The sequence below is a fragment of the Hevea brasiliensis genome, chromosome 5 (genome assembly GCF_030052815.1).
Source record: "Hevea brasiliensis isolate MT/VB/25A 57/8 chromosome 5, ASM3005281v1, whole genome shotgun sequence".
Classification (NCBI taxonomy): Eukaryota; Viridiplantae; Streptophyta; class Magnoliopsida; order Malpighiales; family Euphorbiaceae; genus Hevea; species Hevea brasiliensis.
Window position 1 is genome coordinate 807,517 of NC_079497.1, and position 15,127 is coordinate 822,643.

Genomic DNA, 15,127 nt, shown 5'->3' on the forward strand with positions numbered 1-15,127 from the left:
AAGAGAGGCAGAAAGAAAAGAGAGAGCCGAGCCGCAGCCGTTGTCACTGCGTGAGTGCTCCATCCAACCAATCCCTCCACGACCAAATCGCTGATGCCATGGAACTCCAAAGGCCTCATTCTCTTCTCTCCACGTGCCATTTTCTCATTGGCCCTTCACATTTCTTCCTAACACCACTCCCTCTCCTCCTCCTTTTCCTATCTTTTCCTCGCCTTTTCTTCTTTTTTTCTCTATCTCCGACTTTCATACCTCGTCGGAACAGATTCTCGGAATATCTTCATCGGAACGCCTCTTTACCTCTCGGACGGCGCCAAAAGAATAAAGAAAAGGAAGAGACGAAAGGAGCTATCCTTGGGTTTTTGGTACTGAGTTCTCTGATAGCTTAAACGACGACGTTGTTCTCGACTTCAAGTGCTTTTTTTTTTTTATTTTATTTTTTTAGTATCGACTGTAAGTAGTTGCTTTTGCTTCATCTCTTTTGATTTCTTAGGGTTTCCTTTTCTATAAACTTCACGCAAGAGGAGGCTTCCAGCTTAAGCGAAATTCTGACAAGTCCTGAAAAAATAAGAGAAGGAAACCGACTTCATTTTTCAATTATAGTCTGGATTAATCAGCCAGAAATTTATAGCGAAAGCAAAGCTCTATATCAAAACGAATCAATTTTTTGGTCTGATGAGTAAATGCTGATTATTAGTTCACCTTGCGGAATTTAGGATTATGATTTTGATTGTGGAAATATAGAGAGATAATAAAAGAGGAAGAGACTGGAAAGAAATGAGGAATTCGGGAATAATTTGAGGCTGCTAAGTTTGCAACATGAGTGGCGGCGGCGGCGGCAGCGGCTGCAGTGACAAGAACAGAGGACGAGAAGCAGAAAATGAGCAGCAGCAGCCTGTTTTACGGAGTTCCGTCGAGGTAGAACCGGCGGCAGTCACTCAAAATGGTTCTATAACGGCGCCTCAACTGTCGATTGATGAAAGTCTGCTCGTTGACCCCAAATTATTGTTTATCGGCTCCAAAATTGGCGAGGGAGCCCATGGAAAGGTTTATGAAGGAAGGTCAGTGTCCTCTACTTGTGTGTTTATGTATATACAGTTACGTAATGGTAGTTCAATGATTAATCAAGCTTAATTAAGCTTTAATTTTAAACTGAGTTCTTTTTTACTGTCAATTATCTTCCTTCCTTTTTTAAAAATATGATAATTGATATGAATATCCATTCTATGAAGAACTATAGAATATATGTTATTCTTCATAAATGTTGGCGATATATTTTATTTGATGTGTAATTGAGATTCATCAGCCACATTGGCATGTAAAATGACATTTGTATTTTTTAAGTGTGCTTTTCATCTTAAAATTTTGTATAAGTTTGGTTGTATAAACTGTTACTAGATCCTGTTCCATTGAATAAAATGTGCAGTCGTGCCTTCGCACCGAGTGTCCAAGAGTAGTTTTTCTGGCAGCTAGTGTCCTTGTTATGTAGGTGCAGTCAAATATTTTTCCAGGTATGGTGATCGGATTGTTGCCGTCAAAGTGCTTAATCGAGGGACCACTTCAGAAGAAAGAGCTGCCCTGGAAAATCGTTTTGCCCGTGAAGTTAACATGATGTCTCGAGTAAAACATGAAAATCTTGTCAAGGTGAGCATTGAAATTAACTGTTTGCCTGTGAGATTTCCTTTATGCGGTTATTATTATTATTATTATTATGTTATTGCTATTGTTGTTATTGTTGAGTATCTATTTTCTCTTTATTGCATCTGTCATATATATTCTATCTATTTCCATTTAACTTTGCATAGTGTATTTATGGGCTATGCAGTTTATTGGAGCTTGTAAAGATCCACTGATGGTGATAGTAACTGAGCTATTACCTGGGATGTCACTCCGCAAGTATTTGATTAGCATTCGTCCAAAACTATTAGAGCTTCGTGTAGCTTTAAATTTTGCCCTTGACATTGCTCGAGCCATGGACTGTCTGCATGCAAATGGGATTATACACAGAGATCTCAAACCAGGTACTTTAAGAAGATTCTGAACGAATTTTTTACTCGTTTAAGCTTCAACTTTTAGAATCCAAAGTTTGAAACTTTGGTTTTGATAATTCTTGTGGGGTCAATCAGTGGTGGATCTAGAACTTCAATCTAAGGGCCAGAGGTGCTGGGAAGATGGGTATTCCTTGGAGATTATGGGAGTCAGGTGGGGTTGTGAACCCTACAGACTGCATCTTATCTCTGCCCAAGGAGACACAGTAATGTTTTAATTTTGTCTAACTCTCTTCTATTATCGAAGAGAGCCTATCTAGAGTCCTTCAACTTTTCTCATCAATCTCTATAACTACCTATACCCTGAATTTGACTGTGTACGGCACTAGTAATTGTTGATGAAAAAGTCATACTTGTGCCATTTTGATCTTATTTTTCAAATACTATTCTACGCATAATCCAATTAGTTCATTGACACAGCTAAGGTGCTTGAGTTCAGTTCCTGTTTAGGTTTATTTTGTAGTCATAAATATTGGTCATTGCAGTTAGAGTTGGGGGTTAACAATATGGTTAAGATTCATGTAAGTGTGTACTAGTGAAAAAGAAGAGTGGATTCCATTTTCTAGATGTCATTCCTATGTAGTTTATGCTCATATCTTCAATGTTTCATCATTGATTTACAAAATTTAACTATTAATGCAGATAATTTGTTGCTTACCACGAATCAGAAGTCTGTGAAGCTTGCAGATTTTGGTCTTGCAAGAGAAGAATCTGTCACTGAAATGATGACTGCTGAAACTGGGACTTACCGTTGGATGGCTCCTGAGGTTTGTGCCTTTGTGCTTACATAATTTGATTGTTTTAGTTTTATTTATGACCTGATGTGAGTAATGGAACTTGCATATATTGCTTTGATATATATCTTAAAGAATGTAATACTACAAAAGGCATGTCAACTATGTAATTTTCTGGCAAATATGAACATACTTCTTACCTAACTGAATTGTTTTACTTAATGGTTCTTTTCCTATCCCACTTTGGCAAGGGTTCATATTTTTCATTCTTCATTAGCCCTTTGGGGGAATCTAAATGGAAGCTTTTTACGTAAATTTCATCTTTAAAACAAATATACCACATTTTTTTCCTTACAACAAATATTTATTGTTTCAACAACTTTGTTTACAATTTTGCCTAATGGGATCATGAAATCCCATTTTGACATAGCACTGCACTTCAAAGCACTAATATGTAACAAAGTTACAACACTGATGTTCTTTGATTTATGGGTGTGAAATTGCCAGGCTAAACACATTAAATTTTAGCACCGTTATTTTTCTTTTTATCTTTATTTTATTGTAAGGGATATAATATTTACTGCTTCATTGTTCAACTCTTCTGCTAACAATGGCTTTGCAGTTGTATAGTACTGTGACATTGCGGCAGGGTGAGAAGAAGCATTACAATAACAAGGTTGATGTCTACAGTTTTGGAATCGTCTTATGGGAGTTGCTGACCAACCGCATGCCATTTGAAGGCATGTCAAATTTGCAGGCTGCTTACGCAGCTGCTTTTAAGGTGAAAAAAATTTGCCAGTTAGTATAGATATCTATGTGCAGTTATGTTTTATATTCGCTTAATTTGGGATTTGCAACTTTAGATGGAAAGATAATTGTGCCAACTGCAGTCTTATATAAAGAAAGATAATATTGTTTTTGTGTCATTTGGTCATACTGTTAAAGGGTTATCCTTGCTGAAGCTACATAACGTGCTATTGCTATCATAACTAAGTTGTATGTTTTATAATTTGTAAACTCTTCGCATTTGAGAATGCAGCAAGAGAGGCCTAGTCTTCCGGAAGACATATCCCCTGATCTTGCATTTATCATTCAGTCATGTTGGGTCGAAGACCCTAATTTGAGGCCCAGTTTCAGTCAGATCATCCGTATGCTCAATGCATTCCTTTTCACTCTTTCTGCACCATCAACATCTGTGCCAGAATCTGATACCCATGAGACAGCGGCATCAAGCAATGGCACCATGGCTGAGTTTTCTGCTCGTGCAAGAGGAAAGTTTGCTTTCCTTCGCCAACTGTTCACAGCCAAGAGGACTAGAAATTCGCAATGAGTGGTTTAAGTTTTGAAATATTTTGTTTTTGTTGCTGCTCAAAGAAATTTGTGTTGTCCCAGAGATACATATTATCAATGAACTTGGTTAACTGATTAGATGATGACAATTAGCAAAGGAAGGAAATGTTGCAAAATGATGTGGATGAGGAAAGTTGGTTAGTAAATAAAAAGATGAATAGCGTACTTACATTGTCTCTTGGCCTTGTTGTAATGTGGATTTAGAAAAATCTTTTATGTCCGTGTCCTTTTTACCTTCATAGTTATTATCATACAACTTGATATCCATTTTCAGTTTGCTTTGCTAATGCTTGTGTTTTGATAGAGAAATTTACCAGCACATTAAAAGTAAATCGCTTAAAAAACTGGAGTTTAATTTGAAAATTTCACTGCTGTGAGATTGCTTAAAATAGTTTATTTTGTTCCTTGCTATTTATGTTTAGTTTGTTACAAGAGGCTTTATATTGCTTCCTTTTTTTCCCCTTCAAATCTTTGTAGTTGAGTTAATTAACCCAATGAAACTATGAGCGCCTTTGACTTTTACATTAGTACAATAAAAATATTAATATCTATTTTTTAATGGTATAATAATGATATTTGAGTAGTATTTGTTTAAATTTTAATCATATTTAAATGAAAAAAAGAAACTTTGTATTTATTCTGAAATGGGTCTCCCAGAACTGGAATGAACTGAATGTATACAACCGTGTGCAATTATTGCTCCTGCCAAGCTAACTCCCTTGGCTATTAATACGGGATAGTTGCGGCCAAGGGAATCCCATTAATTCTAGGAATTTCATGCATTTGGATTTCATTTCTACCTAACTCACATGGAATTTCCCCTGGAATATTAGTATTTTACTTTTTTTACATTAAAAATTACCAACACGTACGCACTACTGCGTTTATGCGAAAAGAAGACTGTAAGTCAATGCCTGTACTCGAAGTAAAGGTTCACACAGAAACAAAGAAACGACTTTACCCAGGATTTGAGAGAACAACAGTAGAAAAAAAAGAAGGGAACGATTATATAATCTTCCATGGGGTTCAAGATCCAGAGAAGATACAGATTTTATATTATATAATTCATCATGCAGAATCTTCTTCAAAGGCTTTCTCTCTCAGTCAACTCTTCTTTTGCCAAGGAAACCGCTGTATAAACATGTGGTTTTGGGATATGGGTTTCATCTCTTAGCAAGTCTCGTCGTCCTGAATTGATAATTCAAAAGTATAAGGGGATATTGCAGCAGGATTGGGACTGTCAACTATGAGGTTGAATAATCGTAACTGGGAATTAGGATTTTAGGGAAATCGACGGGAATCGCAAGTAGTTTTTACTGATGAGAAATGGGGGAGAATGCAATTGGAAATGCAACGGCGAATGCCGCGGTTATGCACACGGCAATGAATTCGGTGCAAGCTCTGGGGAGAGGATTCGATGTGAACTTCGATACGAGGTTGCTGTACTGTAAAGGTTTAGCGGGGTCTAGGGTGGTCCAGATTGACGAGGAACATACTAGAAATCTATATTTGTACGATGATATTGAACTTCCCAATATTTCCAGAGACATCAACAAGTCTCAGGTTTCTAAGGGTCGCCAGAGTTCTGGTGTTTGCACTTTCTATGAGGTATAGTATGCTACCTAAGCTATGTGTCTTTTCTTCAATTGTCCAGTTATTTGTGTTTTGCTGTAGGCCTGCATAATCTGGGGTTTTAATGTGTTTGCGGATTAGTTTTATAGTTTAGTTCTTGCAATGTGTTGTGGGGTTTCGGTGGATGAGGTAACCTGCTAGCTCTGAGTTTGGAATTGAAGGTTTGAGAATTGGGTTACAGTGGCGGTAAATCTTGATTAGAATTCAAGGTTTTAGACTTTCTAAATAGTAAGCAGTAGACATTTTCATAAATGTAATAGATGAACGAGCTTATCTAAGCCTCTGAAGTTGCTTGAGCTTGACACTGATCTCCTAATGGGGCTTAACTTAGAATAGTGGGGTTTTTTTCAAGCACAAACTCCACTCAAACTTGATTTCTAGTTCCTGCTTAATCCAGGCTGAAAAATGAAGAAACTAGGCTAGGCCTGGTTTGTTTTCACCGTGCTACTATGCGTTTACATCATCTGTTATTTGAGTTAACTTGCTATAAGTGGAATTTAACTTGTCTATCACATTTTCCCGCAATTTAGCATCCCTGGGTATTAAATGTGCCCTTGCCATCTTATTTGATGATTTCTTGGGTAATTCTTATTTTCTATTTATTATTTCGCCATAGAACATGCAGCAGATACTTGTGTTAGAAATTTTATGTAGCATTTTGCAAAAGGACTAGTACTTTAAATCTTAGAATGTTTGAAGTATTCAGTGCTGAACAATGTCAAGAGTTTCAATTGAATGTTAAAGAATCAGATTTGTTGTTTGACTGCTCTCAGGTTGTTTGTCATTATGTTTAAGAACCCACTGAAGTGATGAAGGGTTTTTCTCCTACAGAAAAAGAATTTCAGAAATGTAATAGTAATTTCTATTTATTTCCTGCTGTAGATTTGAATGCTAAATGAATTACATAATTGTATTTTCATGTTCGAAGCTGTCAAACATGAATTGTATCACTTAAAGTTGTTCAATTTACTTCAAATAAAAAAAAGGTTGTTCTAATTTACTTCTTTGGATGACCAATGCAGATGGTGGAGTACTTTAATGAAAAGGCTAATATATCTAGAGGTTTTCCCCTTGGTAGCTTCAATTCTGCATTTAGCTTTACTGGTTCAAAGCATATTGATGCTGCAGCAACAAAGACCCTCTCAATGGATGGATTTTATCTTCCACTTGCAAGTGTGCAACTTATGAAATCCCCATTAGTGTTGCAGGAAAATGTTAAACGGGCTGTACCAAATTGTTGGGACCCTTCATCCTTGGCAAGGTACGAATTTTCATTATTTAAGAAGAATATTGGCATCACAGCTTGATTTCTTAATTACAACTTACTGTTTTTGACAGCTTCATTGAAAATTTTGGAACACATGTTATAACTTCAGTGACTATTGGTGGTAAGGATATGATATATGTTAAACAACATCAGTCGTCCCCTTTGTCAACCATGGAGATTAAAAACTATGTTCACGATATTGGAAATCAGAGGTTCTTTGACACAGAGTGTCATACAAGTTCAGGTCCTAGGAAAATCAAGGACAAGGCTAGTTCTGGAATATTTCTTTATTTATTTTTCTTCATTGGTGCTCTCTGTTGTTGATAGCCATTGGCCTATTGTTGATTATTCTTGAATTTTGCAGGGTGGTGACTCTGGCATATTTAACAGCCAAGGAATATATCCACAACCCACAAGTGCTCCATATCTTACTGGGAAAGAAGTATGCAGCTGTCATTAAATCTATATTCTTAGAATTGCTGTTTCGCTATTTTGATGATATGTATTTTTTCTCTTTTTTCCCCCTTTTGAAACTGTTGTGTTATTTTATGAATAGAAGGTTTTTCATTCTTGCCATCATATCAGCCTAGATCAATGCTTATGGTAAACTTAAAGTATTAGTTGCCAATAAGTAGATATCAAGCTGCTAGACTGAACCCAGTCCCTCCATCTGGACTTCATGTGATGTCCTGTATGAGTTATCTAATTGCATCAATGAAGCATGGGGGAAAGCATTTACTTTACGGATTTGATTCCATCATGGTCCCCTTTTTTGCATTTGCTCAGTCTAATATTTCAGTTTCAATGATTTTTTTGCCACAACAACATCACTAATTGTAATAATGAATTTAATTTGGTATATGTCGAAAAGAATTGGATGTAGATTGCTAACATGGGGAAAATGTGGCATTGAATTTCATTTTAATATACATCTAACAAGTTTGCATTTGCAGGAGTGGCAGGCCTAACTTTGTTTACACAGTTTCTCATCATTAATCCCTGAAAAATGGAGCCTTAAATATAAACATGTTCTAAATTTTTTTTTAATTAATACAGGATGTAACAGTCATTTTTCGGAGGAGGGGAGGAGATGATTTGGAACAAAATCACACCCGCTGGGAAAGAACTGTGAAATGTTCTCCGGATGTCATTGAGATGACTTTTGTTCCTATAACAGATCTCATTAATGGAGCACCTGGAAAAGAGCATCTGACTCGTGCAGTTGGTCTATACCTTGAATGTAAGAATCCATAGACCTCTGCTTATTTGTATCCTTCCCCTCTTATGTGCTGTTTCACTAATATTAAAGCATTCTTCCTGATTGTGACTTGGAAATTTTCAATAATTGTTCACAGACAAGCCCCCGATTGAAGAGCTGAGATATTTTCTGGAGTTTCAGATTCCTCGTATATGGGCTCCTGTACAGGAAAATATTGTGGGCCACCAAAGAAAGGAACCTGTTTGCCCATCTCTGCAATTCAGTATGATGGGACCAAATCTTTATGTAAGCCAGGAGCAGGTATGCAAGCAAAAGTTAGCACAATTATTTATATCATGTTGGTTAGCTGGATGAAAGGTCCATTGCTCAGTCGTAGGATATGAGGAAAAGAATTCCTTTCTTAGCTACCACATTTTTGCAAAAAGCAGTGCTGTACTCATTGTTCTTCTTTCGAGTTCAACTTACTGAGCGTCTCTCTTGTTCATCTGGATTTATTAACTTAATTCTTTCTGGATGAAATTGCAAGGTTCCTGGTCTCTATGTCCTAAGTGCATACCTTTTAAATATCCCTGGTGTTGTTCAGTGTGCGACTGCACCTCTCCATCTATTATTCACAAATTTGTTTACGATGCACCAATCCTACTTGGCTAGAAGCAAATAAGAGAACATATCGAAAGACCAAAAAACACCACTTTATTCCATCCTTATCCACCTGTCTTGAGTTTTCACATTTCATTAGCCTGGAGTTGGTTCTACCTCTAACAACTCCAAGGCTTATGAATTTTTCTGTAAATGGTTAATATTTGAAATATGTAAAAATTTAATGGCTGGTTTCCTATTCTGTATCATTCAGTGAGCATTTGGTTGCCTAAATGAAATTAAAATTATTCACTGCACTTGATGTAGCATCTGCAATACCACATTATAAATACATATCTTGGTTTAAAGTTTTAACTATTTTAGGACATGCTAGTAACAGGTCATTCTGATGTCAATTATGTAGCCACAATTGTATGGTGTATAAATTAAATAACCTAAGAAAGCTTACCAACTAAGGTAGTCAGTAAACTTTATTAATCCTTTGGTTTTGATTTTGGCAAATCATTGGATGCAGATATCAGTTGGACGTAAGCCTGCTACAGGCATGCGATTATCTCTTGAAGGAGCTAAGCAGAATCGGCTAAGTATCCATATTCAACACTTAGCATCCCTTCCTAAAATCCTTCTTCCGTACTGGGACACCCATGTTTCAATTGGTGCACCCAAGTGGCAGGGACCTGAGGAGCAGGATAGTCGATGGTTTGAGCCAGTTAAATGGAAGAAATTCTCTCATGTAAGCACTGCACCAATTGAGAACCCTGAAAGCTTTATAGGTGATCTCTCTGGCGTATGCATAGTCACAGGAGCTCAGCTTGGAGTGTGGGATTTTGGGTCAAGAAACGTCTTATACATGAAACTTCTGTATTCCAGACTACCTGGCTGCAACATACGAAGATCTCTATGGGATCATGCCCCAAATGAGAAGTCAAAGAAAGTACCTTCTGTAAATAATAACAACTCTGGTGACTCAAATTCAGGTTCAATAGAAAACACTGTGGGCAAGAAGTTGGCAAAGTTTGTTGATATGTCTGAGATGAGCAAGGGGCCACAAGATCCTCCAGGCCATTGGTTGGTTACTGGAGGAAAGCTTGGTGTGGAGAAAGGTAAAATTGTTTTGAGAGTGAAATATTCGTTGCTGAATTACTGAGCTCACAATTGTGGTTTGCATCATGATGCGCAATGTTATGTTGTAGAGGCTATGCTTTTGATGCATATGGATTCATGTTATCGTCCATCCACATAAACCACTAATACTATTGAGAGCTGACTTGGAAGGATGTGTAAGTAGGTGTTTTTTTGGTGTGAGGTTTCTCCCAATTTCAGAGGCCAATTCTGTTTTCTTGGTTATCTGTGAATTTTGTAGAGAAGTTTAATTTATCGTTGTTAAGTAATGAAAGAATTTATAGTTTGCCTCTCACTGTGATTGTTGATATATTTATAGTACAGAGAATTCTTTTGTTGAGACACATGTTTGTTTTTCATCCCAGTGTTTCCCACCACACTGTAGTTGCATTTCATAGCTCGTAAAGTGCAATACTTAGCAACTAAGTCTTCTACATGTGATAACCTGAAATGATATAGTCTTTTGTGGGTGCTTCGTGCCTATTCCAGGATCTTGGTAAATATCATGGCAGGATGTTCATATTAAATATGAAATCATCGTTCCAAAGTGCATTTTATATTTGTAGTATAAACATAATTGCCTTATTCCATCCCACTCTGTTGTCCAGCTTGGGAATTTACTTGTACATGCTACATGGCACTTGAAAGCCTATGTGCCTTTTGGCGACCTCATCATACAGCCATATTACTAAATATCCTTGTATTCTGTTACAATTAAAAGCAAATTTTCGTCGATGTACAAGTTATTATTAGAATTGACCTCCTTCAAAAGTTTGTCCAAATTGCCAATTGGCAGGCACAACATCGTAGCTGGTGACAGTTCTGCCATCGCTGGTCGTAACTCTAAAAGAGAGGCTTTGGCCATTGAGGTATGAGTTGCTCTGCCAATTTTGTCCCCAGTTTCTTGACATACTTTGCCACCATGTTCTAGACCCCTTGATGGACACAGCCCGGACATCCCCTGCTCCACCCACATTGGTTATCAGGACCAGGTTGAAGTCAGAATTACCATTGATGGTGAACCTCAATCCTCCTTTCTTCACACATGGGACCCTGTCAGAAAACAACTCAACAATTTATAGTTCACAAGTCAAAGCCAAAGAAAGAGAATTGTATGGTCTAATCTAATGTTATTTTCAAGTTTATTTAAAAACTTCAAAGCATGGAACTTTATCTATGCCTGGAGTTTTGACTTGTTACTTTGAAAGGGACCCCTTCTACAGAAGCATGTACATGATTGTTCTCTTCCTTACCTTCAATTAAAAAGTGATGGAGCTTAAGTTTTCAAATTGACTTAAAGCCTGGACTCGACTAAGTTATATGGTGAAATTACCTTCTAAAGAGTACAGGAACAATTCCAGCTCGATATTTAGCAATCTGCAAGAAAGAAGGCTCAGCCAAATCAAAATGTTGGAGAGGGGGATTGCACCACCCACCATTGTCATTGGACAGAGCATAATTTGGTGGGCAGAAGTTGATGACTGTGACAGTGATCGTACGACAGAGGCACCACTTTGGATCATTGTCGCAGCGTATCTGAAAGCAGGCACCACAGCTGAAGCCATTGTTAAAAAGGGCAGTGCTTAGAGCTGCAGTGTGTGTTCCATACCCCTGGCTGTACAAGTTTCCATATCCACAAGCCCCCCCTGCAGGCACCCACCAAATACAATTTCATATAAGAGCTTAAAAAAAGATGAGTAAATGAAGTTGAAATTGGTAATTAACGACTGTCTTGCTTAACCATTGTGCCTGAAGCATCACTGCCTCCATAGAATGTAGCATGGGCACTCTGCCAGCCACCAACGTCGTAGTCTCCATGAGTGCCATGAAGACATAAGCTGAACACAACTAGTATGCGAAGAAATGATAAGATTTGCATGCATTCTTGCTTTTTTCATGAAAAGAGAGAATTGGGAGCCAAGGCTCGAGGATGGCAGGAAAATAGGTGGTGGCAGTGACTATTTATACAAGAAGAGAGTGCATGGATTGGTGACACGAGATAGCTCTCTATGAAAGATAAGCGAGTTAGCGGCCATCACGTTAGGACAAGCCGACCAGAGATGATTTTTGGTCATATTAAGCATGAATGCATGCATACATCCAATTCTTTTAATCATCTTCATTCATTAATTAGGCTTATGGTTTATTATTATTGTTAACTATAATACAAAAGCGATTATTAGTAGTAGTTTGGGATAATTAATTGACTTTGATAGAGGCAAACTTGAATAATGGGAGTTGTAGTAATACATATCTTTCACTTCTCTAGCATCATTCATAACACTTATAATCTTTCTTTTAGTCCAACGCTAGTTGATTAGGCCTGATTTACATGTGAAAGTGAAACCCCATTAATTTAATTTGTATAAGAAAAATTATTTCTTTGTGTATTATTTTACATAAATCGGATCTAGATAAAAATACTCTAAATCTCTATATCGGATGACGATGCCAAAACAGTGCGATGCTCTTACTAACAATCATCACGAGAGAGTGACACATAAGCAAATAGTTGGACGGTTGGGCACATGTGAGCAAGATCAATATTGGTTTAGCTGACAATTCATTGGGTAGGCATTGACAAGCTGGCCGCTCGACCAAGCAAGAAGTCCTGTAGGGAAGGTAATGACTTATCAAAGCTAGAAGAGTTTACAACATCTATAGCGAATAATGAATAGCCGAAGCCAATCAGCTGTTTTCAAATCTTCAAGATTTTTAAATTTAAATCAAAATTAAATAACGGACACTAAACAACAAGAACTAAGCATAAGAAGGAGAAGGAGAAGAAGAACCGTATTGGGAGAAGGATGTGGCCTGATCCAATACAACAAAAATCTTCAACTACGAAGCCCAAAGCTCAATCTATCCTTCAACATCCAACCATTGTGTAAAGAAGGTTAATTATTTTAATATTTTAGAAATATATTTATTTATATAATTTATTAAAACATCCATATGAAATAAACATAATCAATTAAACTCTATTATTTTTGTTTAATTTGATTCAATTCTTTCTCTAAAAAATTTTGGATATATTGCAGTTTCAAACAAAATCAAGATATATGTACTCATAATTAAGGGCTTTATTTCAACCACCAAAATGGTTATAGTAGATGCTTACATCTTCATTAATGTGTGGATTACTAGAGAGGCGAGCCATAGTTAATGAGGATTTAAATTCCTTCGAATGAGCGAGCGAGCATGCATATAACCTATTTAATACCTTGTGCTTTTGTAGCAGCAAGCAGTTGGGCTACATTTAATGCTTATTGCTTCGTCTCATACTCTCTTTCCTCTCACATGGGTTGAAAGGGTTAATGTACTACAAATTCGTTTGCCTCCGACCATATTTGTTCAACCATCTATGGTTGAGTCAGAAAGACAAACTAAACCAATGAGCCAAATCGAAAAAGTTTTGAATTAGAGAATTTTTGAAAAAAGAGTCTTTGCAAAATGGACGGGAGCAAGTTCATTTAGGCCATTAAGTATATTTTTTTCACAGAATGTGATTTTTAATAATTTTTTTTAGTTCCCTTCACTGTACGATAATTGTGTTTAATAATTTTTAGATTTAATATTTATTATTAGATTTATATATAATTAATTAATTAAAATAATAAGTACAAAATTAGTATAAATCAAATTTTATAATAAATATTTAATTAAATGATAATTAAATTCATTCTTACAATACGATTTATAATGCTACAACAACATGCTAAAAATCATAGAAAAAAAAAACAGAATACGAAATAACTATAACGGATATATAAGAGGTACATTAAGTAATTAATATTATTCTTCCAAGAACAAAACTTCTTATTTCAGAAAGCTAATCCATCATACTTATCAACTATTACATCCTTTTCATTTTAAGATTTTGCATTTTGATATTTAGAGATTTATGGTTTAATTTTTTTATCAAATAATATCCTGAGCTTTACTCGTTTGCACTTTAGGAATAAATATTCTAAAGCTAAAGTTACGGTAGCCAGCAGAGGTAAAAAAAAAAAAAAAAAAAAAAAAAATCAACATATAAAAGTTTTATTTATGATGAACATTAAACTGTGCTAAAAATCGTTTGGTCATTAATGTTAACTTAAGGGAGCTTACACCACAGCAAAAGCTTTTCAATCTAATAAAATTATTGATGTGTAAAAAATTATTAGATACATCTAGTCTAGTGTATATATGCATCATTTTATAATTATATGAAACTCATTTTTTATATTATAGAAAATATTTATTTTTTTATGAGAAAGAAAATATTATTTTTTTTAATATTCTCAATATATTTAATAATTAATTAACCCATTAGTGAACTCTGTACTCTTAAAAAAAAAAAAGTGCAATTGAGCCCCTTAAATTTTATTTTGAGGATTGAATTATTGCCCTTGCTAAAAAAAATGAGTGTACATATTTAATGCAAAATTTACTTTTTATTTAAATAGATTTAACAATTTTTAGATGAAATATGGAGATTCATAAATGCATATTGTTAAATGGCATGAAGGGTTAAAGAGAAAAAATAATTTCCACATTTCATATATATAATTGATTGATACAAAATAGAAGGGTTTTATTGTACGTGCAAGACCGATCGATATATGCTGGTCCAGACACATGGTGGTTGTTGGATGGGACTCACCAGGTAGTGATTTGAACTGGGTGAGGATACGACGCCAATGTTACATGGATCCATGCTTAATTTTTTTCTCTTTTTTTCCAATTGAAGATGAAACTTTTTTAAATATCAAGCCATTAAGAGGCATCAGATTGTGGTGGTGTAGTAGGCCATTCAGGTTGTGGTGGCTGTGCAGATGCATAAAGGAAGGAAGTGAATGGGTTGCTGAAGGTATTGATGGTAGTAACTAGCAACATAGAGGGACACCGGACATTGCAGGACTTTCAATTAGGCTTGCTGAATAGCTAGTGTTGCCTATATCTGGTACTAGATTGTTTTTTCTTCCTTTCTGTGTGTGGTATGGTTTTCAGCTACTAGCCGAGCAGTAACTACTCAATAGGGGTCCCAATTAATTATCAGGGTAGGATGTTGTCATTATCATTTATCAATTCTAAAGCTCCCTCCAAGAAAATAATAGATTTCGTTCTAAAAGAAAAGAAAAGAAAAGAAAGCATACAAATGGCTGTTCTCTCT

The 15,127-nt window shown here is 36.0% G+C and overlaps 2 protein-coding genes across 6 annotated transcripts; one reads left to right on the plus strand and one right to left on the minus strand.

Moving 5' to 3' along the window:
• LOC110670169 (MACPF domain-containing protein CAD1) lies at nucleotides 1-10,313 on the plus strand. Of its 5 annotated transcripts, none has more exons than XM_058146457.1 (12): nucleotides 1-394; nucleotides 491-1,058; nucleotides 1,509-1,641; nucleotides 1,823-2,018; nucleotides 2,688-2,812; nucleotides 3,402-3,560; nucleotides 6,784-7,022; nucleotides 7,100-7,295; nucleotides 7,393-7,470; nucleotides 8,085-8,268; nucleotides 8,384-8,547; nucleotides 9,362-10,313. In XM_058146457.1, exons 2-12 carry the CDS (start codon nucleotides 817-819, stop codon nucleotides 9,992-9,994), a joined length of 2,349 nt encoding a protein of 782 aa, XP_058002440.1. In that variant the 5' UTR covers nucleotides 1-394; nucleotides 491-816; the 3' UTR covers nucleotides 9,995-10,313. The 5 variants fall into 5 exon arrangements, with proteins under 5 accessions (XP_058002440.1, XP_058002439.1, XP_058002443.1 ...); XM_058146456.1 differs by having other exon boundaries at nucleotides 1-362; XM_058146458.1 differs by lacking the exon at nucleotides 1-394 and having other exon boundaries at nucleotides 912-1,058; nucleotides 1,424-1,641.
• An 82-nt stretch (nucleotides 10,314-10,395) lies between these two features.
• LOC110670172 (expansin-A8) lies at nucleotides 10,396-11,863 on the minus strand. The gene is made up of 3 exons (XM_021832136.2): nucleotides 11,711-11,863; nucleotides 11,303-11,616; nucleotides 10,396-11,022 (listed from the first exon to the last, which is right to left on the minus strand). Exons 1-3 carry the CDS (start codon nucleotides 11,846-11,848, stop codon nucleotides 10,719-10,721), a joined length of 756 nt encoding a protein of 251 aa, XP_021687828.1. The 5' UTR covers nucleotides 11,849-11,863; the 3' UTR covers nucleotides 10,396-10,718.
• Nucleotides 11,864-15,127: the final 3,264 nt, after the last annotated feature.

Excerpts from the sequence above, each read along its gene's own strand:
- LOC110670172 (XM_021832136.2), bottom strand. The coding sequence starts at position 11,848 with ATGCAAATCTTATCATTTCTTCGCATACTAGTTGTGTTCAGCTTATGT. Across the intron at positions 11,617-11,710 it reads GTGATGCTTCAGGCACAATG|GGGGGGGCTTGTGGATATGG; the intron begins GTTAAGCAAGAC and ends TGGGTGCCTGCA. Across the intron at positions 11,023-11,302 it reads GTTCCTGTACTCTTTAGAAG|GGTCCCATGTGTGAAGAAAG; the intron begins GTAATTTCACCA and ends GTTTTCTGACAG.
- LOC110670169 (XM_058146457.1), top strand. The coding sequence starts at position 817 with ATGAGTGGCGGCGGCGGCGGCAGCGGCTGCAGTGACAAGAACAGAGGA. Across the intron at positions 8,269-8,383 it reads AGTTGGTCTATACCTTGAAT|ACAAGCCCCCGATTGAAGAG; the intron begins GTAAGAATCCAT and ends AATTGTTCACAG. Across the intron at positions 8,548-9,361 it reads TTTATGTAAGCCAGGAGCAG|ATATCAGTTGGACGTAAGCC; the intron begins GTATGCAAGCAA and ends CATTGGATGCAG.